Source organism: Struthio camelus, chromosome Z (assembly GCF_040807025.1).
Source record: "Struthio camelus isolate bStrCam1 chromosome Z, bStrCam1.hap1, whole genome shotgun sequence".
Lineage (NCBI taxonomy): Eukaryota > Metazoa > Chordata > Aves > Struthioniformes > Struthionidae > Struthio > Struthio camelus.
The window spans coordinates 36,823,330-36,846,329 of NC_090982.1; the positions used below are offsets into that span (position 1 = coordinate 36,823,330).

The following is a 23,000-nucleotide window of genomic DNA, read 5'->3' on the forward strand; positions in this document are numbered from 1 at the left end:
CAAGCTGACCCCAAATATAGGTTTTAAAGAGAGAAAACATCGTAAGAGTTCAGTGCAAGATAGATAACTGACTGAGGAGACGTGAAAGAAAAAACAAACAAACAAACAAAATTACATTCCTTCTATAAATCACACTTAAATCACAGTGACTAGCATCACTGCTTCTGTGTTGATTTTACTGTATGGCTTTCAAACGGATAATATGGGTACAATTTTTAGGTAAAAGCAGTTATACAAGTATCTAAAGGACAAAAACCATGTAAGAGTACCAAAGAATTTCCATACTTCAGTCATCTGCCCACAGTGATGTCCCCTGCCGCTAAAGCCTATGAGTTTACTTCCAGTAGTTATAATGACAAATGTAAAAAATGATCTTAATTACATAAGCAACATCAGCTGTTCAACAGAGATTTATGAAAATGAGATAACTGTTTATAAGCACTGCGTCCATTCAATTAGAGAACCCAGTAAGAAAAAAAAAGAAAAGGTGATAGGGCACAAAAGAGCACAAACATTTCAAAGGAAACGTACCTTTTGATCTTCAGTCTCCTGTTCTTTCAACAGTCGTTCAAGGTCAGCCATATCATTATGCTTAAATAACTTGATGTTACTACGAGACGCCTGTAATCCCTTCTGAATAGCAAAGCAGGCAGCTTCATCTCTGTAAATACAGTAAACTAAGTTTGCACTCGGTTTAGCATTTATTCAAAGAAGAAAGCTGGCTAATGATCTTTTTAGGACTGTTCTTCTTTTGAGTTAATACCTATACTCAGGTGTAGTTACAACCAGATCTGTTAAAGCATTGTATATTTTATTTACATTCTGAAGACTTATTTCCAAAGCTTCTCAACTTTTCTATACACTATAACTACTGAAAACAAACCCAGAGGTCTTCTTGAAGCGTGCACTGGTCCTTTGGTTGTATGTGACAACAATTCATTTGAGTACAACGTTCCGTGGACTGGGTACAATTCCCTGGTAATCATCCCAAAAGCTCTCTTTCCATTTGCTCTGGGTCTTAGCAGAAAAGCACAAGGATGTGCCTATAACATTTACAGTGGTCTTCAGAGTATTCAAAACCTGATTTTTAATACTCTTTGGGAATTATTATCTCAGTATTCCTATGGGGAAGGGGGTGGGGGAAGTGGCTATTTCACAGCGGCATACACCCAATAATTATTTAAGAGGGGCAACTAAAGCAAACCTCCTGCACATGCTAAATGCAATAATTTCAACCAAGCTGCTTCTTAAACAAGGGAAGAAGATCTTTTTGCTAGTGAGAAACTGAAACAATAAGACGACAGCTAAATCCAGCATGCACCTGCATCTCGAGTATTGTGCGCATTTCTCGTTGTTCATCTCAAAAAAAAAAAAAAAAAAAAAAAGCTGAAGGTGTTCAAAGATGGCCAAAAAAGATGATCAAAGTTATGAAAGAATTTCTATACAAGAAGTCTACTAAGCTAGGAATCTTACACTTAGAAAAGATAACTGAAAATGTTTTATGGTAGACAACTATAAAAGTATCTGTGGTATGTAGAAGATGGGCAAACAACAACTATTCGCTGTCTCTTTTTATAAAAATCAAACACATCAGTTGAAACTAGTAGACGTTACATTCAACATTAAGATATTTATTCATACAATGCTCAGTTCAACTGTGAAATTATATGCCAGAGGCGCACTCTGGATAGTAAACATTTCTACTGGTTCAAAAACAATAGGAAAAATTAAGAAAAATCCATGAAGATCTATTGAACCCAAAAACCTCCCCTTTGGTTCAGAAAGTTTTAAGTGTTTTTACACTCTGTTTCTCCTGGTATTTTACTCTTCCCTAGACAAATTGCTACTGGCTACTCTCAGCAACCAGACAGATACTGGGCTTGCTGAATCCTTGATTTGACCCAGTATAGCTGTTCTATCACTATGTTAATCCACAGTGATATTTATCCAACTAGTCCATTGCAAAAATGCCTGAGGGGAACAATTGGCTTGCAAGAAAGGTGAAAAGCCAACAGTAAATAAGAGAAAAGCACATACGACTATACATTTTCTTTAGAAGAAAGTTACTATCAGACTTCCATACACCCTTGTATACACAGACCTTGCTTTCCAGCTGAGGGTCCAAGTCTGCTCGTCCTTGAAAAAGCAGCAACTGAATTGTATTTGGAGTACTTGGTTAAAAAAAAAAAAAGGAGCTTTTTGTTTAAGTATTTTGTCATATAAACAGCATTATTTTCTAAATGGTTAAATTAATACGACCCACAGTAATCAAAAAAAAATTTAAAAGAGGACTCCTAAATCTGGAATTTAAGAAGAAAACAGTACTTACACAAACACAATGTCTCCTCTTTTTGAATATGCAGGAATAGCACTGGCAATGGTTGCAAATCCATATGAGTATATAATAGCTTCCTCTGTCCTCATGAATTTTGCGAGTCGTTCTTCTAATTCTAAGTGCACATCTATTTGAGAGAAAAATTAAAGCAAACTTAGACAGTTGAATTGCTTTTCTATCAGAAAGACTAATTATGGTTGCTTCAATAATCATCTAATGATTGTTTAATTGTAGTAACAGCATTACAACAAATAACTTACCAAAAAACAGCTACAGTCAATCCACTCTTACTTAAACTGACAAGTAAACCACTATTAATCAGAAGCTCTGATAGATATGAAAATATTTAAGTAATGTGGTGCTCTCACGTTGGTAATTAAAAGTCTATTTGTGATTAGACCACAAGCACATGAGGCAGGCTTCCTGGTCTGTGACTAGGGAGCACAGTTACTACAGTCAGACAATAAACAGCAGTTTAATTTATAGCAGTTAACGAGGTCCTGTTGGCAGACCATCAGTTTTTCCAAGCTGAAGCTTTCACTGCACCTAGCATGGCTATCACTATAATTGGAAATTGCTCTTGTCAGGCTGCAATCACATACCATGTCCTGAATGCAATTCAGCTAACTGAAGAGGTCATCATCCGAATGCCAGAGATTACTCACCCTTAAGATCAATTGACAAAATTATACAAACATTTCCCAAATCAATTCAGTCAAAATGATCCAGGTTAGAAACAAAACACTGAATCAAAAGATTAAGGGCAATACCATATGGTGAGTGGAGGTACTTCAGAAGCAGGCAGAAGCAGAAAGGTGACCACAGACTTAAGTACTCTGCCTAAGCAAGACAACCTACATCAGCCAAACTTATTTTAATTATGCAACTATCTTGCCACCAGGCGCTTCTACTATCAAACATGGTAGTCAAGGAATTACACCTTTTAACAACCAGAAACGACGGGGGACTTACGGGCCAATAGAGGTCCTTAGAATAGATCAAGTGTGACTTGTAAGATTACCTCCGGCCAAAGGTTATCTTTTTGCAATTATCCAAAGTGCATCAAAACTAAGTTCAAATGAACAAACACCAATTGAACATACAGATCCTTCAATAGCCTATGAGGCATGGTTACTCCTGTGTTGCTATTTCTAGCCAGTAGGGGTGCAGCAAGAAAGGGTTTTGTAAAAATCTTAACTTTGCCATATGAAACACAAATAACATATCGCTTCCCCATAAGGGCACACTCACCTGTATATTTACAATAACAGCAAAGGATATATCTTGAAACATCAGACTCCCAGTCACAGTCGAGAGCAATTTTATCTACAGTCTATACACTGTAAGACTTTAACTATCTTCTCCTAATATTTAGCTGAGCATCAAAAGTGGAATGAAGAAGAATTTTTGTTTTTTCTCTGATTTTGTTTTAACTGAAAGCAAAAGTTTAATCACTTATTCTTCTTTTAATGTTTTCTTTTTCTACCTATCACTTTGATCCAGCTGTAATAGCTAAACTAAATACATTCAGAGAAACCTAAAATAGCTTTTCTTCTCCAAAAGATTTAAAAGGAAGGATACTGATCTTCTACTTTCTGAGAGAGTCTTTGTATCTTTTTCTTCATTTCTATACGAACTTCAGGACCTATGAACTGAAACTGAATCTCCAGCCAGGCTTTAAAAAGTATGAAATTTGATTCAATTATTGAACCAAAAGCCCAGGAAGGATCTTTTTTTCTGGCAGCAAGCACCAAAAAAGGAGGCGGGCCACATGGCATATAAAACATGTAGCATAAACAACATTCACCCCAAAGCGCTCCTTTTTGAAGCCTTGTCAGCTGAGAATCACAAATCAAGGGGAATAAGGACTAACCTATTACTCTGAGTGACCAGTTATTGGTGTCTAATGGGAAAAAATACTTTGTTTGAGAGTAAAAGATGACCTACACCTTTCAACTAATATACTTGATCTGAAAAGATGAAGAGATCATCATCCAGTTAAAAATGAAAACTTGCATGCTCCTCACTGTGCTTTCGCTCAATAACAAACACCGCACTGAGTAGGGGCTAGAATAAAATAGCGGGCAAAAGAAATATTGCAAGCAACAACCAGCAAGCAAATATAATCAGATGCTACTAAGGAAAAAAAAAGGAATTTTACAAGCCTGGTAAATTTTGCCAAGAATAAGAATACTTAAGTCTACTGAAGGCAAAAACTGCAGGTAAGTGCAAGATACAACATAAATACAGCTGATACAACATCAAATAAGAAAACGGATGCTTTGTTAAACTTGTGAATTCAAAAAGCCTAAGGCAACATTAGTTAAGGCTTCACTGCCATTCCATCATAATAAAAACAGGATACCATCCAACTCATCTATTCTTCAATCAAATAATTTGCTTTAGTTATTTCAGTCAGGTTACATTAGTTGCATTAGCTTACCTAACGGGAGAGCTGCAATCACTAACTACAGTATATTTGCACAGAGCAAGATATGAGTAGAAGATCCTTCTGCATACTTACGAAACCTTAATATAGCTAGTAATGTCAACAACTGCAGAAAAGTGCCAGTGTAGAGTTTAGCATGCGCTAGCACTCAAGCCAAGAGTAAAACTATTGAGACCAAAGCCCACATCTCCTTTTATATACCTTTTCTGCTAGCCCATCTTTATCCTCATTTTCATAGAGTACTGAAGTGACGGCTGCTAGGCAACCTACAAAAACGTTTAAAAAAAGACCTCCCCCTCAAACAAACCCTCACCTTCTCAATATGGAGATAATTACCATACAGATTCAGAGTCATGCGTGAATATGGTGACATTTCAAGGTTAGCATGGGATAAAGGCATGGAATGCAGCCTTCAGGGATACAGCAGAGTAAAAAGCAAAAATTTCTTAATAGGATCCCACTATATCTAAGAAAACTCTTCAAACAGGCAGCAATACAAAGAATCAAGTTTCCACTCAGAATAAATTAGAACATGGTATCTACCTTTCCAAGAAGAAGAGACTGCTGCTAGTGAGATATGAGATATCAGCCCCTAAGAGGGACTAATTCCGAGCGAGAACTATTGACAGTCATCAATTAAATCCCATACTGGGAGCAAGTGTGAAACTATGTAGCTCTAGACACAACATAACTCACTTACCAAAGTCAGAATGCATGAATAATTGCAAAAAAGCTTTTGATGGGTCCAACATCATGGAAATAACAAGTGTTTCATATCCAGGATTAATAATCCTGCAATACTTTAATGTTTAATGACAAGGAGAAATGGGAAGCCAGTTTGGGATCTAATCAGAGTAGTGGGTGTTTGTCTCAAATCTGAAACCAATTCTCAATTACTTTATTTGTAAAACACAGTATCAGAAAGTGGTCAATAACATCATTTCTTGTCTAGTGACGCCATGCAGCAATACCACAGATTGTACCTCCCGCTTTGTAAAATGAGGCATTTACGTAATGAATTCAAAAGCCAATGAACAGTACTAAGAGGCAGGAAACAACCTGAAGAATCTCTCATTCACTAGAGACAATCAACTTTTAATCACAATCTATTTCAAATAATTTCTAAAAAGAAGGACCAAAGTGGAAGATTCCACTAAACTTAGAATCAGGCTGCACTTAAAGAGCAGGAAGCATTAGTCCACAAGTTCCCTTGAGCTATTCAGGTTTTTTTTTGTTTGTTTGTTTGTTTTTTTAAAGAGACTGAATGAATTCCCAGAGATTACTGCTGAACTGTGATCAACTGAGGGAACCTAGCTTCCTAAAACCTCACTAGTAATCAACAGGCTACCATGACCCTGTTTAGAAAAGAATTATACCTCCAGACTAATGAATGGTCTTTAAGATTGATGGTCAAAGACTCAATTTTGTTCCGATATATAGAGTAGTTATCAAATCAAAATAGATGTAGCATGACCATGGAAAAGACTAGCTTGATTAACTGAAAAAATCCAAGTTAGTCTTATGCTGAATTCAGGTCAAGTCTAGCTCTATGAAATCATTTGAGTATAAACATGCTGCAAATTCCATCACTTCTGGGAAGTGTCAGGAAAGCTCACAAGACAACAAATCAATGCTTTTAGCCCACAGCTGTGCAGCTATTCATTTATTACTGTTCGGTTTCCAGTCCCTATTTCAAAATACCGACATCTATAAAGAATCATTTCCAGAGGCTGATATTTAAGTTGCTTCTTCTTAATAAGAACAAAAAAACCTTCAGCAACACCCTCTTGCACCATAAAAACCTCTTAGTTAAAACATTAAGGTCACAAATAAAAGAAAATTTCATTCTTACTACAGCATTAGATGAACTTAACTAATAAGCTTTATCACAGAACCCAGAGATCAGACTGCCCTCGTGTGGCCTATTTAAAAGCATATTACTAACTGGCACTCACAAATTCATCATAGTTGATTAGACTCTAATATACTCTTTTTCTCTACTGCTGCAGTCAAAACTAAAGCAGACTATATTTAACTTTGTAAATTTCCTCCAAGAGCAATACTGAAAGGACAGAGTGAGAAAAAGCATAGAAATCAATAAAAAACATTGTTATCAGTGATAGATGCCGCCAATCATTACCATTACAGTACAAAAAATAATCCACACTGTTAGAGGATATTTGCTCTTCAGAGGGAGAGGAATAATTTGCTGTCTATATACAGGACTGTTTGGTCCAAGTCACTAACCCAATCTGAACAGCTTTAAATGTAAATTTAAAAAAGTAACTGACCAAAAGTACCATAGAATCCTCTAGGTCCACAGGTGCCAACACCATACTTCTTCAGGGATGCCTGGGCTGCATTCTTCAACAGAAGAGAAATACATGAAATATTTATTCCTAAAATGGATCTCCAACGCTTGTATACAATTCACACAACTTCATGCTAGTGTACGTGTACTAGTTCTTGCACTGTAACATAACCAGTTTCACAGAAAGTATAATAGTGTACTGAATTCTGTGAATATATTTCACACCACAGCTACTTTACATGAATGTTTAAGCATCATTCACTGTGCTCTATTGACAACTGACAGTAGATACTAATCTAACGTGACAACTGACAACTCCAAACAGGCACATCAGATAAAATTTTAGAAAAAAAGACAAATGTAAATAGCACAAAATTACAAGATTTATAATCTTTCTTGTTACTTTAAAAGTAGCAAGAAGTTCCTTGACAAAGTTTATGCTTTCTGAAGTCATCCCTAATTTCAAGTTAGCACACAAACTAAAAGAACCAGCACACAATAACAGCAAGCACTCACCTTAACTTTTTCATTATCCAGAAGTCCAAGGAAATTAAATGATGCAAAGTTTATACATTCCTTGCCATTAACCGTGATTTTATGAGTGGGAGGACTAAAAAAATTAGAGATATCTACAGTTATGAGTGAAGAGTTACTTTATGGTTTAGATAAACAATTACTCAAGACTTAAAGAATAAAGAAAAATAGCTATTACCCCTTTAAATATAAATATCACACCCATATTCTGTACTCCAACACCCACCTTGTTTCAACAACTATGCAGTTTAACATTACAAACCTCAAAACCTCAATTAATCAAAGTGTTGAGAAGTCTCAAAGCTATGTCTGAATGCAAAACCTTACATCTGCCCATTTCCAAATGTGTTGTCAAATATTGAGCTCCTATAGTATTTCTCAAAAACAATAGTTTCAACAAGTTTTTCCTATGTGGAAAGTGGCATCATGCAGTTCTCATAAACAATCAAAATTAAGCAGTGCTGCTCAAAACTAAAGAGTGCTCCCCAACGATAGGATGAGAGGCAACAGGCACAGACTGGAACGCAGGAAGTTCTATCTGAACATGAGGAAAAACAACTTCACTGTGAGGGTGACTGAGCACTGGAACAAGTTGCCCAGAGAGGTTGTGGAGTCTCCTTCCCTGGAGATATTCAAAAGCTGTCTGGATACAATCCTGGGTAATGTGCTCTAGGTGACCCTGCCTGAACAGGGGATTTGGACTAAATGATCTCCAGAAGTCCCTCCCAACCTCTCAACCATTCTGTGATTCTGTGAAATATCAAATGTCTGCACACAGCTGCTCAAAATCTAGTTGCTGACAATACTTTAATGGGTACATTTGGTCAATGTGTGCCAAGTAAACACAAAGTTTAAGCCAAAGTTACTCGCAATGCTGAAGAGGCTGAACATCAATAGAAAAAAACGACACACACAAAAAAATTTTTAACCTGTTCACTTTGAAGATTAAGCATATGTTGCTTTGACCAAGCAACCGTAAACCTTGCGAAACAGCTTCAGGAAATTTTCAGCTAATGTACTGAATGTGCCATACACCTTTATCATTGTCATTCTATCACGTTAAACTGACAAAGCTGAAAGAAGCAGTTCTGCATTACTAAAATGCACCTCCTGCACAGCAGTAACATTATACAAATGTGCAGCAAACTGACTTGGGGAGCCAATCGCCTTTAAAATTAAAATTGCATCAGTTCCTCAGTCTGGCTCATCAATCAGCTGTACCGCATGTTGATGCCCTATTGAAGTCAAACAGCTCCTTAGGTTCACAGATGCTTGTTAGAGTAGGTCTATACCTATGCATTTGGGCATTAGCACAAGGATCAGTATATTCCCAGAACACTATTAACCTGGTAAATGTAAAGTAATTTGCCTCCCCAGCACTGCTTCTCAACCCTAGAACATATACTAACGTTCACAAACAACTTGCCCAGGACAAAGCTGCACTCCTCATCAAAACATGGCCATATTTCACTATCAGATTTTTACCCAGTCTTCTAAAGGAACGTTTGTGGTTAGACAGAAACCACTGATGGAAAAATTTAGTCCAGTAAATAATTATACCCAAAATATGTATGCTAACGATACCATAAAGCCTTCTTCGCAATCTCAAAAACAACATGAACAAGTCTTTGCAAGAGGAAAAAACATGAATTTCTTCATAGTTTCCCTCATCTCCCTTCCCCAAGCATAACATATTTCTTAAGACATCATTGTATTATCACAGTTTTGCTTATCATTCAGCAACATACATCACTGGAATCTTGTTTAAGTAAAAAAAAATTGGTGAGCAGAAAAAAGCATGTTAACAGATAAAACACGAGACATAAGGTGTTTTACACATTGAGAGAGGAAGAAGTCTGTCCCCTCCCTCTGGTTGGTCAAAATAATTTTTAAGATTTTACCAAAATATTTAATACTTCCTAGAGTAGTCACGAGCCTATACAAACCAAATTCACATATTACATCAAATACGCAGTATTAAACTACCACAAACTAATATAATTAAGACATACCTAAGTCACCATTCATAGAAGATACTAACACATGATAATCAGGGAAAGAGGACTGCCTCACTAGCATCAATATGGTTCCTCCTAAAACGCTAATTAAAAAGGGGACAGAAATGCTCTTGAGTTGCAATTAGAATAAAGAAACTTTCATTTCTGTATTAACTGAAATGGGGCCTAAGTTTATAGGCCAAGTTTCAAACTCATGGCTGTTCCGCAGCTTACAGGAAGGTGGTTAGCTGGCAGACTAAACTTTACCAGACAGATGCCAAGTTGTCCCCATAGCTGCTATTAAGTCTAACAGCCACAGCATATTAACCTTCTATCGCAATGTTTCCTGCACTGGAAGGTTCTAAATAATTTACGCATTTTCTGATAAAAGATTTATTTGTGTTTTTTTCAATAAAAAGATCAGAACATCGAAACCCTCCTTTTACTCTAAGGTACTGCTTGCTTCAAAATCCTGAACAATAATGGGGGGGGGAAGGGGGGAATCCACTCTTCATATAACAGAAGTCAATTAAAACAGGCATTCTTTTTTCACAGTAGGCATTTCTTCACTGTGGTGGCTGAGCCATCAAAATGGAGCTCCTTGTGAGAGCAAATGATTGTGCTCTGTCACTAGATTATTTTAAAATATTAGTGTGACTGGCAGGATATTAAGAATGTTTACATTTTCTAAGTTACCAACATAAACAAAGCTGAAGCTTGGGAAAGAAATTTCAAAGCAATTTCTGAAATTCTGTGACTCGTGGCTAAATCATGGCTTTTGGCTAAAATAGATGCTTTTATAAGCCTCAAAACACATAAGAAAATAACGGTGACCCGTAACTTCCTTACAAAACAACTTTGCCGTCAAGCATCTCCATCTGGATTGTCCAAATCTACCACCTTTAAAAGGAACTACTGATGATGATGTACCAAATGGCTAGCCACAAAATTAGTTTCTTCTGAAATGTTTTGTGATGATACGGTCCCCTTAATCCCAACCCTGCAAAAGTCGGTAACCACCTTTGGACCTCTAAGCCTACGCTAATATTCAAATAAAACAAGACAAATTAAAATCAAACAATATGGACCCAAAATAAACACAAAGATAACACCAATATCTTAAAAACTGCTGAATTAAAGCATATAAATTAAGAAATATTATCTTAAAAAGTTTGCCTTGATAAGGTTGCACAGAGGAGACCTTAACTTCAGTGGCAAATCCATTGTGCTGTTATCTATAAAGGCAATTCATTCATGAAAACTTTTAAGGGTATTGAAATCCTTACTTAGAAATCTCACATTTAAAAATATGGCTATCAAGTGTTTGAGCTGAAATAAAAACATAATTCACTTCAGTTAAATTTACCCTGAAACAATGTTATAGTTGAGAGCTGGGTGATCTTTCGATACAGGAGGAACAAGTGGCTCTGGCTGCCACTCTTCAATCAATTCTTCTTTTTCCTGCAGAATAGAAAAAAATATATTGCTCAGAAAAGATTTCCATTAGAAAAATGTATTATATTCTAATAAACAGCTGATAATAGATATATGAGAACACACTAGTACATGACACGTTTCTGAGATGCTTAAGACTGGTATTATCTCAGCACGTTCAACTGAGCAGTTCTGCATTCTTCAAAGGGAATGAGATGTAAAGAAAGACAACCCAACAGTCTGCGCATTAAAGATCTTATGGTATGATAATCAAAAGAAGAGAAACTAACTTGATTTCCCTGCCAAATTTTAATCAGTACTATTTCATTCAGTCTATTAACTATGAAAATCCTCCTCTACAGTATATGCAAGTAACTGAATACAAACTGAATAATAACTGAATACAAATTGCCTCACTTCATATTCTAAAATGTTCAAAAGTAAACAACTGTGGTACTAAAATGCTAAGCCAGGTAACACATATATGGGCAGGACGTGGTGGAGAATATAGACTGCAAAATGCTCAAAAAGAGCACCACTACTACTAATCCACATATCCCTGCCTAACCACGGAGGAAGAGCAAAAGCATATTCATTTCCACAGTGCTTTACAAATATATAGAAAAGCTCAGTTCAATAATTTCCTGAAGGACATGCAGAGGACCAGCAGCCCAGACACATTAGACTAGTTGCACATAAGCTTACTTTCTTAAGAAATGAGATACAAGACAAAAAACATCAGCAATTACTAAGACAGATCATCCAAATTTTTCTTCATGACATGAAAGAACTTTTTCAGAGGATTATTTACCAGTATAACAAGACACCTCTGATAAAATATTTGTTAACATGCTGACTTTGAATTTTATGACTACAATGGTGTTACATTTCTCTATTACTTCTCAAAACAGTAGAACCTTTAAGGCTGCTTATTTCAATATCTAAATATTAATACTATCATTGATTGTTAAAAACTTCTCAGCAATAACTTTTCTCGTTTTGATTTTTTTCAAATATGTCTTTCAAAGTCTTCAAAGTAAAAAAAAAAAAGGGGGGGGGCATTAGAAATCAAAAGGAGAAAGGAAACTATAGGCAATAATAAATGTTGAACTCTCCTGCATTTTCATCACTTTCCTTTTACTAAGCTAATGAATAACTTCATTTTGAAGTATTTCTGCAATATAAATTAATATCTCAAGAGCTCTGTAAAGGTCTGTTTCAAAATGCAAATTGAAATTTCAATAGTCCTGTATTTCAGGAAAGATAATTTTTATGGGAGCATAGTCACTTATATTTCTAATATTTTGCAGATGTCCTTTAAATACCTTTTTATTTTACTTTTTTATGTTGGATTTTTTACTAGAACTTTATTCGAGGGGCATAAATTTGGAAGGAAATACATGCCATTAATATGTGCAACAGAATTAAATTTAAATATATTCAATATTTTGAAGTGGCTACACTTATGCTAGAAGAGGTGTTTAGTTCCTTTATCCACTGTAGACAGACCACTGAGCCTAGCATGCAGCTGCAGCACGTGCATTGGAATGCTGCTCCGTTTCTTCAGGAAACAGTTAAGCATTAAGGCAGGGGTTACACATTTGCTCTATACCAATGCCACTCATACGCATGTCGAATAGCAGATTTGACTGCTTCATTTAAAAACAATCAAAATAAATAACAGCACGGAGAACTGACCAAACAAACAAAGCTGTATGTGAATACTATTGACTACTCTTCACTACTGCATTGTATTATCAATCAAACTTCGTTCAACATAATCCAGCAAAAGTCCCACATATTCTTGTGTACAGCTGCCCAGTAGTATCCTATACCTGTCCGCAACAGAGTCCAAAGAGACTTCTGAAAAACCAGAAGAGGATGTCAGGATACATGCTCATACAGCCTTCAATCTGCTCCCCTACAGTTGGCATTCAACTGCCTCAAATCCCTGAGGTACTGCGTAGCTCCCATCAACAGTTCTGTGTTCATTTTAGAGCACAAAAAAGTTTTTATGCCATTTCCTAATGCAGAAATCAGGTGGGAAACGGTGCAGCCTGTCAGTTACAGAAGGATAAACAAGAAAATCAAACACCTAAAGGGGAATGATTTAGGAAGTGTGGCATTTGTTCCACGGAGGTGGTTCAAGGCTTGAAAATAAAGAAGTTTTAAATGCTTTTTTCTATAGCGTAGTTCAAAGGCAGAGCTAGGCAATATAACGTACCTCTTCTTTTGAGAGGGCAGAATTAAAGCTGAGCAGAGCAAGCAAGTACTTAGCTTTTTTTCTTTTTGTCTTAGTTGTATTGAACTATAGGTATAAAAATAGCACTGAATAGCTTAAATATTTAAATGCAGAAATTCAATTAAAGTCTTTTTAATATGGAGTTCAGTAGAAAGAAAAATGATATTTCTAGAAAGACACTATAACTACAATAAATCAGCAGAGTAAAATTGTAATTGAGATGTGTGAATATAAAGGTAATATGCAATTCCTAATTAGTACTTCTCTCTCTCCTATTCATACTAAGTTGTAAGAAGCTTTGATTAATTCTTCGAAACGCGTGGAGCACACAGAAACTCACAGCATAGGTGACAAATCACAGGCAAGATGTGGCAATACCTCGACTTCTTTTTTTCCCCTCAACACAAAATACAATACACAGGAGAAGGGTAAACCTCATTCTCAAAAACAAAGCTTCACTAGTTTTAGCTCACGTTCACTTCCCTGATCTGCTACATCACTGCTTTTAAAGGGACACAGGGACATAAAGGACAAACATCTGCACCTTCTTGTCTTATGTCTTCTCCTTCCATATGTATTTCTGCATGTAGTGCACAGGCAGTAGGGTACCAAAAGTTCTATGACAAAAACATCTTTATCATGGTGAAGCATTGGGGATATTGAGGATTGAAATCAGTGCCAACCTCAACCTAAACAGGCCATCCAAATGACAGCTGGGCCAGTCAGCTAGCATTTTCTGCTGATCTTTCAGAGTAAATGCTTATGAGCGTCTCTCTCGCTTACCAAAAACTACTGATTTAAGACACAGCAAAAACAGACTTTCATAGTGTGACTGTCCTGGAAAGCCTTTACTCCAATGACCTCACATTTAGAACAGCATTTCTGTCTTGTACCTTCCACAGATGCACCAAACTTCAGATCAATATAAAGAATAAGAATGTTAATTTTCAAGTAGACAAAGAAATCAATTTTTACTTTGCAACTGTGACATTTTCAACATATACTTGACTCACTTAGGTCTCCTCCGTTCACTGTGTAACAATACCCTTTTGATGAAAAAGCCCAACCCAAAACTGACAATTTCTCTCACTCTGGCTGCAATATATGTGAACTCCTCTCTCAGCTACTCGTCATTCCTTTTTATAATTTTATACACACACACACTCATGATTTGCTGGGTTTTTTTTTTTTTTAAAGATCAGATACCTAGGGTAAGAGAAGTACTTGGGTGCAAACACACCCAAGACAAATTATTTAAACAAGTTGCTTTGCTGACCCTGGTTTTCAAACAAGGAAATAATTACCTTCATTAAGACAGCTCTTAGGTAACACAAGCACTCTGAAACAGTGTAATACACATATCTATGTCAATATGCATATATTTTCTTTTTATTTGCAGTCATTGCACTCCTCAAAAGATAGGTCTTTAATTTGGTATTTACAGAATCATAGTATAATACACCAGCATGTCATAAATTGGTACAAACAATGAGCACACTAGTTAGACATTTCTCTTTCAAGCTGCACTAATATTTAAAAGGATTTTTACCTATGTAGGGAGCCTTGTCTCAAAGCAAATGAAAGCCTTTACAAGAACAGACTACCTCTGTTCTTCTCTGCAGAACATCCAATGCCTGCACACTATGTGTACAGGAGACAGCTCTCACAGCCTGCAACATTTCTAGGCTATATATTAAACATTTTTCTCTGACAGGAACTCCCTCATACCCTGACTAATATTGGTGTAATAAAACTGTTCTCATACTACTGCTGTAATGGAAATTCTGAAACCAAAGAAAACAACTCTTCCTCCCATACATAAATATAAGACGTTGCTCTTAGGACTTCAGAGATTTTGAGAGCAGCTCAGTATCATTTATTTCAGAGTAAAAGTCACGTCTGGCAGGCTGCTTCTTTCATACAAATGCCTGGTGGCTGGAGAGCGTGCATTGCACCGTTCTGCTACAAGCTGTCTCCTGTAACCCATTCCACTGCTCACTGGCACTTGGCTACTTTGCTAGAGATTCCATTTTGGATGAGAAGTCCATAAGAATCTAAGTAAGTAGCATCCTGTCTGTCTCTTTGTACCTCCTGAAATCCTGAGCTATCAAGAACTGACAGTCACAGAGAAGCATTCTGCCTTTCTAGCTAACGATTCAGGAAATGTTTCTATTAAAGGATGACAGGTTTGGAAGCACTCTTGCTACACATTTGACTAAACTCAGAACCCACCTTTAGGGTGGTTTTCTTCACTGTCTTAGAAGCATGACTCCTGGTTCACTAGGTTGCACAATATATCACCTACTTCTGGTTCCCCAGGATAGGCTGGTCCTGATAGATCATGTTATGCAACAGTGGTATTCTTTGGCAATTTTTATTACGTGGATCCAGCTCTGCTCTGGCAGCATCCCCCACAATAATTCACAGAAAAACTCCAAATATTATTACACGGCTGGCTGACACAAAGGTAGTCAGAGCTCTGCTGTGTGATCTGGCCCATCTTTAATGCCTGTACCCAAACAACCCAGTCATTCTTTCTGGTGTGGTAGAGAGTGGACACCACAGCATTAATCAAACTAAAACAAGTTACATGGCTCTCCTTGCTGAGCAGCTGACATGTTACAACACGCAGCTCAACATGCACACAGAAGCCTCTATGTGGGATCCCATATTGTATAAAACAGACCAGTGTCACCTATTGGAGGATTTTTAGTGAAGATTAAGGGGTTTCCACTGCTAAAATTAAAAAGTTCTTTTTACAGCTCTAACCTTAATTCAAGGAAAGGGACTGACTCACTCCACATTTCTAACGTATTATATATTATTCTCCTTATTTCTTTCCCCAATTGCAATAGACTTGCTCACACACTCACTCACTGCACTGCTGTATTTATGCTTATTTTCAATAAACAACAGCTGTAGACAAGACATTTCCTTCCAAACACTGTTCTTCCTAGCGAAAAAATTACCACCTCACAGCTCTGAAGGCAGAAGCAAAGTCAACTAGACTAGCTTAAATCTAGCTTCATCGATTGTCCGCTAGCTTAACCATGCCATCAGACTAAAGAACGCTCACCTCATATTCTTTTCACTACCAAGATACAGAAAACAAGAAGCTAGGGGTGGTAACATTTCCAACATCTTAAGTCAAACCATCTGCTGTAATACACCTCTTTGCATACTGCATATTCTTTTCTTCTGTGCCTTGCGACTGTGAGTTAATACATCCAGTATCTGTACAACCAACTCTTGATCACTTTAGTTTCTTGCTAGCATTCACATTCCTTTCCACCCCTTGGGCTCAAAAAAGGTTACATAAATCTCATCAGAATAGGACAGCAATAATATGCCTGCATGCCTCTATTCTTCAGAAAGCCTGCTATCATTGTTCTGCCAGTGGACTTCACTCTCACCACCCTGCAGAAACAGGATTAAGTACAAGTCATTTCCAAATGTTTCCTTCCTTTTTCCCCCACTTCTGAGCCCGGTTGCCATTCAGCTGTAACAGATAAGCTGCCTTTGCAATCTCCCAATTGCTTACTGCACACAGCTAAAAAGATGCAGAGCAAAATTTCCGCCCCCCCCCCCACCATTGTTCCAGATTTGTCTGAGCACTTTTGTGAACACCTTCAGTAAAATGGTCTGCCAGTGCATGAAAGAAATCACCTGCAACCAGATGATAACATTCAACACACACACAGAACTATTCGCGTATAATCCCCAATGCTGCAGGGAAAAGACAGGTTTCAGCTTTGCTCAGGTCACCAATTATTGAATCCAGTTGGATGCAAGAGTAGCAAAGAGCTTATTTCCACCACCTACAGCAAAGAGGATGACTCTCTCAGAGGAAAAAAGTAATTCTCCAAAATACTAGATATCAAAACCATCTGACAAGAAGATTCTATTTAATGAACTAGCCTAGTTTGTGAGTGGCCTTCTCCCTAGTAGATCTGAAGATAATCAGGGGCTATTTAAAAAGCTGAAGTACGTCCTCCTAGATCATCTAAACTTTCAGTGATTCACTAGGCTGGAGTTCTCCTCGCATTCACTCCTCCTCTGCATTCTTAATAAACAATGCAACATCAAGAATCTGATGATCAATTCATAAGCCTCTTCAAGCACAAAACTTAATCGCCTTTGCTCAATTCCCACTCACTTCATTTCTTACCTTTTTTTTTTTTTTAATATAAAAACACATTACAGTGCTAGGACACTCTCAGCTTGTTTAGTAAGTACTCCTTTTCTAAGGGGCACATTTCCTGCAGATTTGCTCACCTCTGCAGCCCTATGTCTACAGACCTTGCATCCTACTCAATGATCCTGAAACACACTGTACTGTAAAGCCCATATGCTTAACATATATCTTTAGTGTGAGTAACATCAAAGCATGCAAGTGCTTACATACATATTACAAGGGATTACAAGGTATAAAAAGTGCTGATGTAAAATTTCCATGAATCTGTTTCACAAATCCTCCTCTGCATCACAAAGAAATTCCAGTCTTTTAAGCTATTCATGAAGGATACCAGTCTCTTAATTTCTGGTAAATTAAGCTGTTAGTTACTTGGGACTTTGGAGCAATACCTCACAGAAACAGCTTGATTATCACATTGCAGTACATTCCTATAGTACATCTGTCACTGAGAAAACTAATGACTTTTTACTCATCTCAGTATTTTCACATTAAGACAATATGTCCAATCATCCTTCAAATATGCCCAATTGCATCCTCTGACATTATGCAGCAAGCCAAATTGCAGACCACGCCCCAGACAAACTAGTCCTGGGAAATCTCGACAACAATTTCTATTCATTCCTGATAGTCTCCAGCTAGAACTCAGGGAGAAATTTCAGTCTGCACCCACTATTACAGCCTTGTTTGAGACAACTGCATTACAAAAGGACCACCACCCTCCCCCTAATAAACTACAAAAGATCCCTGGAATTCACTTACCACTTTAAATTCCAAGAGTTATTGTTTTCATAGCTCAGCAGTCCTTCTATGGTAATATCCATTCTTTTATACTTAAGTTGTCCACTACAGCGTTTACTTTAAGAGCAAGATCTCAAGTATTTAAGTAATAAGCAGTTAATTACTCCAAAGTAAGAAACTCTTTGAAAGCCTCATTAAAAAAAAAACCACACACAAACAACAACAACAAAAAAACTCTAGGCCAATTTGTGATGCAACAGTGGCTCAACTCACTGACGTCCAAACACACGAACAGCTATAAACTGATACTCTAAAGAAGAATATTTTTCCAACATACCTTAGGTGTCAGATCAGATCGTTCTTGAAGCTTATAGGTCTTGGAGAAAAGGAGTCTGATTATCCACAGTATTAGAATTCCTTCCAAAATGAGATGGTAAGCTGGGGCCTGGAAATAAAGCATAAAAATAAAACTATTCCTTCTGAATAGGTCTGATATTTTGCAACAGTTTTCTCACCGATTATACTTCTAAAACAAACAAGGTTGCATTGCACCTGTTGTTACATATTGCTGAATCACTAAAAGCGAACTGCTTTGCAGCTGCTCCCTGTAGCTATTAACTTGAGTTTGAATGGATTTATTCTATTTGTCAATAAACTACTCTAAAATGATACAAGTAGTTTCAACTCCACTAAAGCAATAAATTGAGTACAGAGAGTAGAGGTACTGCAGATAAGCCCTAAAAATTGCAACAGTAACTGTGAAAGCAGAAAACTTTCACAATAGCAAACTAAAGTTTTTTGAGAGCTTGAAGGTCTGTCTCACCACCACCACCTTCAAGCACAGATTCTCGCAACTATATAGTCCACTAGCAGATCACAGACAGCAAAAGCTACTGTTATTTACAAAGAGACCTCATCCTGCCCACAGAGCCAATTTTTGCACTCTAACACTTAGTCTGATAGCCACTTTGAGCTGGTTTAATCCAGCATGGTCGCCGAAAGTAGTTTTGCCCCCATGCCACTTGCTCTCTTGTGTGGACACAACATTTATGAATGGCTGGAACGAGGAAGGCCGGTTTCTTCTGGCAGCCAAGCCAGTTTAAAGCGTACGCGGAACTATGGCATCAGTACTTGACATCTAGTTTAAATGACTGGTTTAGTTATTCCATTTCTGCAAGGTTCCAGTCTACACTGTGGAAGTCAGTTGTTGTTAAAGGACTCAAAGGGCATATACATTAGCATACTCCATCTTAAACTCAGTGGAAAGGTTCCCAAGTATCAACAGCTTCTAGTAGGATTTGACATGCAAAGAAAGGAAGTGGAATGCATCACACACCCAGGAAAAGAAAAAGGAAATTGAACATCAAGTTTTAAAACTAGTAAAGAGTTCTACAGTATGTTAGACTACAAACAATAAAATTATCATTTGTAGAGCACTTTTCAGTTTAGCAAAGAAATCAGGAATACATCTGTGGTACAGGCTCCAGGATAACACAAGCAGATCTAATAGAGAAGCAACTGAGGTCCATGCAAACTACCTTCCCACGCTTCTCAATACCTACAGTTATCCTGAATTCAGTGCAGTAGGCTGTACTACTAGCTTTGGTAGCGAAGCACTTCTGTGCTTATATTGCAAACCCTAGTATAAATATCTTTAAAAGTTATCAGTCATTGCCTTTGGAGCACCAGGCTAAAAATGTACCCTGTTTTACAAAACAAAAGGGTCAATACAATACTGAGAAGGCAACCTCAGTGGGAGGAACAGATGTTGTCAGCACCATGTTCTTGAATGACACTGTTTCGTTAAGTGCCAGATCCTGAGGTCATCTTTTGGGAACTATTAGGCCAGCACTCAACATTTAGTCCTAGTATTACAAACAACGTCAAAACTAGCCAGAGCTTTAATTCTGAGGAGTCACATTACCTGATCACGTTTAATACAGAGTAAAATTAAGCATCAAACTTTCTGTGAATAAACTTTTCCATGAACCCCCCAACTGTATTTCAGGGCTCTGCTGTTTCTTTTCCACCTGCCTAGTTTTGCAGATGAAAGAGAAATTAGATAGAGGACTCTCTCATTAGAATCACCCCTGCTGAGCTCCTTAACTATAGATTGGGAAAACCACAGACAACAAAAGGAGAAGAACATGTTATCCCACAGCAATCTAAAGCACCACCTAGCAAAGACTCAGAAAGGACAGCTTCTAACTAGAAGCTAGTCAAGCACTAGTTACGCTGCTCTCCTTTAGTCCACAAACTACACCAATACCACAGACTGCAATCTTTCCAAGGGTCTGTCATAGTAAAATACATGGCTTATTCAATCTCTGCTGCTTTCAAAAGCCGATACTGTTTCCTGGCAGTCAATTTACTTAAGAGGAAAAAAAGGAAAGGAAGTGGATTGTTGACACAATATACTGCCCATCATTAGGACATGCTTTTTATATTCTGAAACAAAGTCTAGATACAAATGTGTCACGCCGATCTCCTCCAAGAGGACTCAAGCACAAACACTTAAAGGTTCTTCTTTTGCAAACAAAACTTATAAACTACCAACCCAGACCTTGTACTCAAAGAATGCAGTACGTTAAGATCATCTTATCAAGCTTTAATGCCAAGTACAAACCTCACGTATAACTTTATAAACTGAAATATAGGAAAACACGTGTATTAGTGTGTGTGTATACACACACACGCTTCTACAGCAGCAGTTTTACATAACAAGGAAAAGGGCTCTCATTCAAAGAAGGCTGCTGATTTCAACGAAGGTAAGACATAGACTGAAGACAGACACGCTCTGCGTTTCAGGGTGCGTCGCCCTTCCGAGTCACCCCTCTCCCCGTGACCAAGCAAAGCTCGCCGGTCACCAGCCCAAGCACGGGCTCTGCTTTCTACCTTCTTATCCTCTACTCGAGGAACAAGCAGTCCCACCGACTACCAAACGAGACATCCCCGCAGCAAGGCGCCTTCACACGCCTCACCCAAGCTCCGGCAACCGCGGGGCACGCGTGAACCCGTCCGCGGCCGGCTCGGCTCGGCTCGGCTCCGCGTCCCCCACCCCGCGCCGGTAACCGGACAGCCCTCCCCCCCGCTCCACGGGGCCGATACGGGACCGGACCCGCACCCCGCCGGCCGCACCTCGTAGAAGGCCTGCACCATCTCCACCAGCACCCACTGCTGCCCCATGCCCGCCGCCGCCATGGCCGCGCTCGCCCGCTTCCGCGTCTGCGGCGCGCCTGAGCGTCGCCGCCGTACGCCGGCGTGAGGGGCGGGGACGCGGGCGCCGGGCCAGGGCCGAGCGCCCCCTCCCGCCCGGCCGGAGCGTGCCGCCACCTGGGAGGCGCGAAGGAGGCAGGGTCGAGCGCGGCTCTGCCGGCGCCACGACCGCGGGTGGGCGGTGGGGAAGGCGGCTGTCCACCGGGGGGGGGGCGGCAGCCCAGGCGGGCTAGGCGCGAGCCACGGCCGTCCGTTAACGGTGCGGCCGCCCTCGCGGGCTGAGGCGGGCGGGTCATGCCCTGGGCACCCCCCCGCCTGCCCGTGAGGGGTGCGCTGGTGTCCGTGCTCGGCGGGCCTGCGGGACCCCCAGCGGCCGAGGGCGGGGTTGCCTCCCGCGCAGAGCCGTTAGGAAGGGCGCGAAATGCCCGGGTGGGGGGCGGCGCGGGCTGCGCCGTGAGGGGTTGCTCGGCGGCCCCGCTGCTCGTCTGGCTTCACCTGAGGGTTGTGCGGACACCGCGGCGGGGTCGGGGGAGGAGGGGGGGTCTAGGCCGCTCCGCAAGCCGCGCAGCACGGGAAAAAAAAAGGTTATAGCGGCTATGCCAGTCTCGACCATCAGCAGAAAAGGCTTTTCACTGCTTTGAGAAAGCACGCGCATGTACATTGCCGGACAAGTTCAAGCAACAACCGCCCCTCCTGCCCCCCAGCTGCATGTGAAATCCCAAGGGGAACGTGCCATGTTGCTTTTCTGAAGCATGTTCATGTTCTGAAGCATGTTTTCATGTTGCTTTTTTGTAATGGTGGTTTATAAGTGTATGTTTTTTCCTGATAGTATTGGTGTAAATCTGAGCTTGGGAACAAATAATTTTGCGGTTGTTTCTCCTCAGTGTCATCACAAGTTACAGTCTGTCTTTTCTTTGGAGGCCTTGATCAAGGAGGGAGGCTGGACTAGAAGTGTTGTAAAAAAAGAAACTATAATTAAACTGAACTTCTTACCTGAGAACATAAACTTGGGTGTATTTATTTGTACATGCTCCAGCATTTCTATTTCAAAAGCAGTACTGTGTATTAAACAACACAGTATGATCTTGGTTTAACTTTCCCAGTACCTGCAGGCTTTCTTCAGCTGCATTCTGTATCAGATTGAAATTGGTTGAGAGTGAGAATCTGTTCTTCAATACCTGATTAACACACATTATTATACTTGATGTCTGTGTGTGTGTATGTGTGTGTGTGTGTATATATATATATATATATATAAAATTGGTGACTTTGATGCTGCAAAAAACAGTTGCTGAGATAACTGGTTAGTAAACTTAATGGCAAAAGCAAAATCAGAGTACAACAGAAGTAAGTTTGAAATTAAATAGAGCATTTACAACTTTAAAAACCTTGCCAAAGTGAACAGCCACAAAAGCTGAACAATGCTGGAGGGAGATAATTGCCATGAAGAAGAAGAGAGGGAGATCTTCATGAACTTGCCTGGCTGCACCTGAATGTGGGGAGCTGATTTGTGGCCCAGCACACAGCAACACAGGACTTTCAGAAGGAG

General features: G+C 39.0%; 1 protein-coding gene across 1 annotated transcript in view; it reads right to left on the minus strand.

Annotated features, from left to right (window-relative positions):
- The window catches only part of LOC104150308 (serine palmitoyltransferase 1), a 35,885-nt gene extending 14,382 nt beyond the window's left edge, over positions 1-21,503 (minus strand). The window contains exons 1-7 of the mRNA XM_068926596.1: positions 21,374-21,503; positions 18,573-18,680; positions 10,993-11,087; positions 7,612-7,705; positions 7,076-7,148; positions 2,330-2,462; positions 532-661 (exon numbers count right to left, since the gene is read on the minus strand). Coding sequence (XP_068782697.1) covers positions 532-661; positions 2,330-2,462; positions 7,076-7,148; positions 7,612-7,705; positions 10,993-11,087; positions 18,573-18,680; positions 21,374-21,436 — 696 coding nt within the window. The 5' untranslated portion in view covers positions 21,437-21,503. The remainder of the gene's footprint in view (positions 1-531; positions 662-2,329; positions 2,463-7,075; positions 7,149-7,611; positions 7,706-10,992; positions 11,088-18,572; positions 18,681-21,373) is intronic.
- Between the last annotated feature and the right edge of the window lie 1,497 nt (positions 21,504-23,000).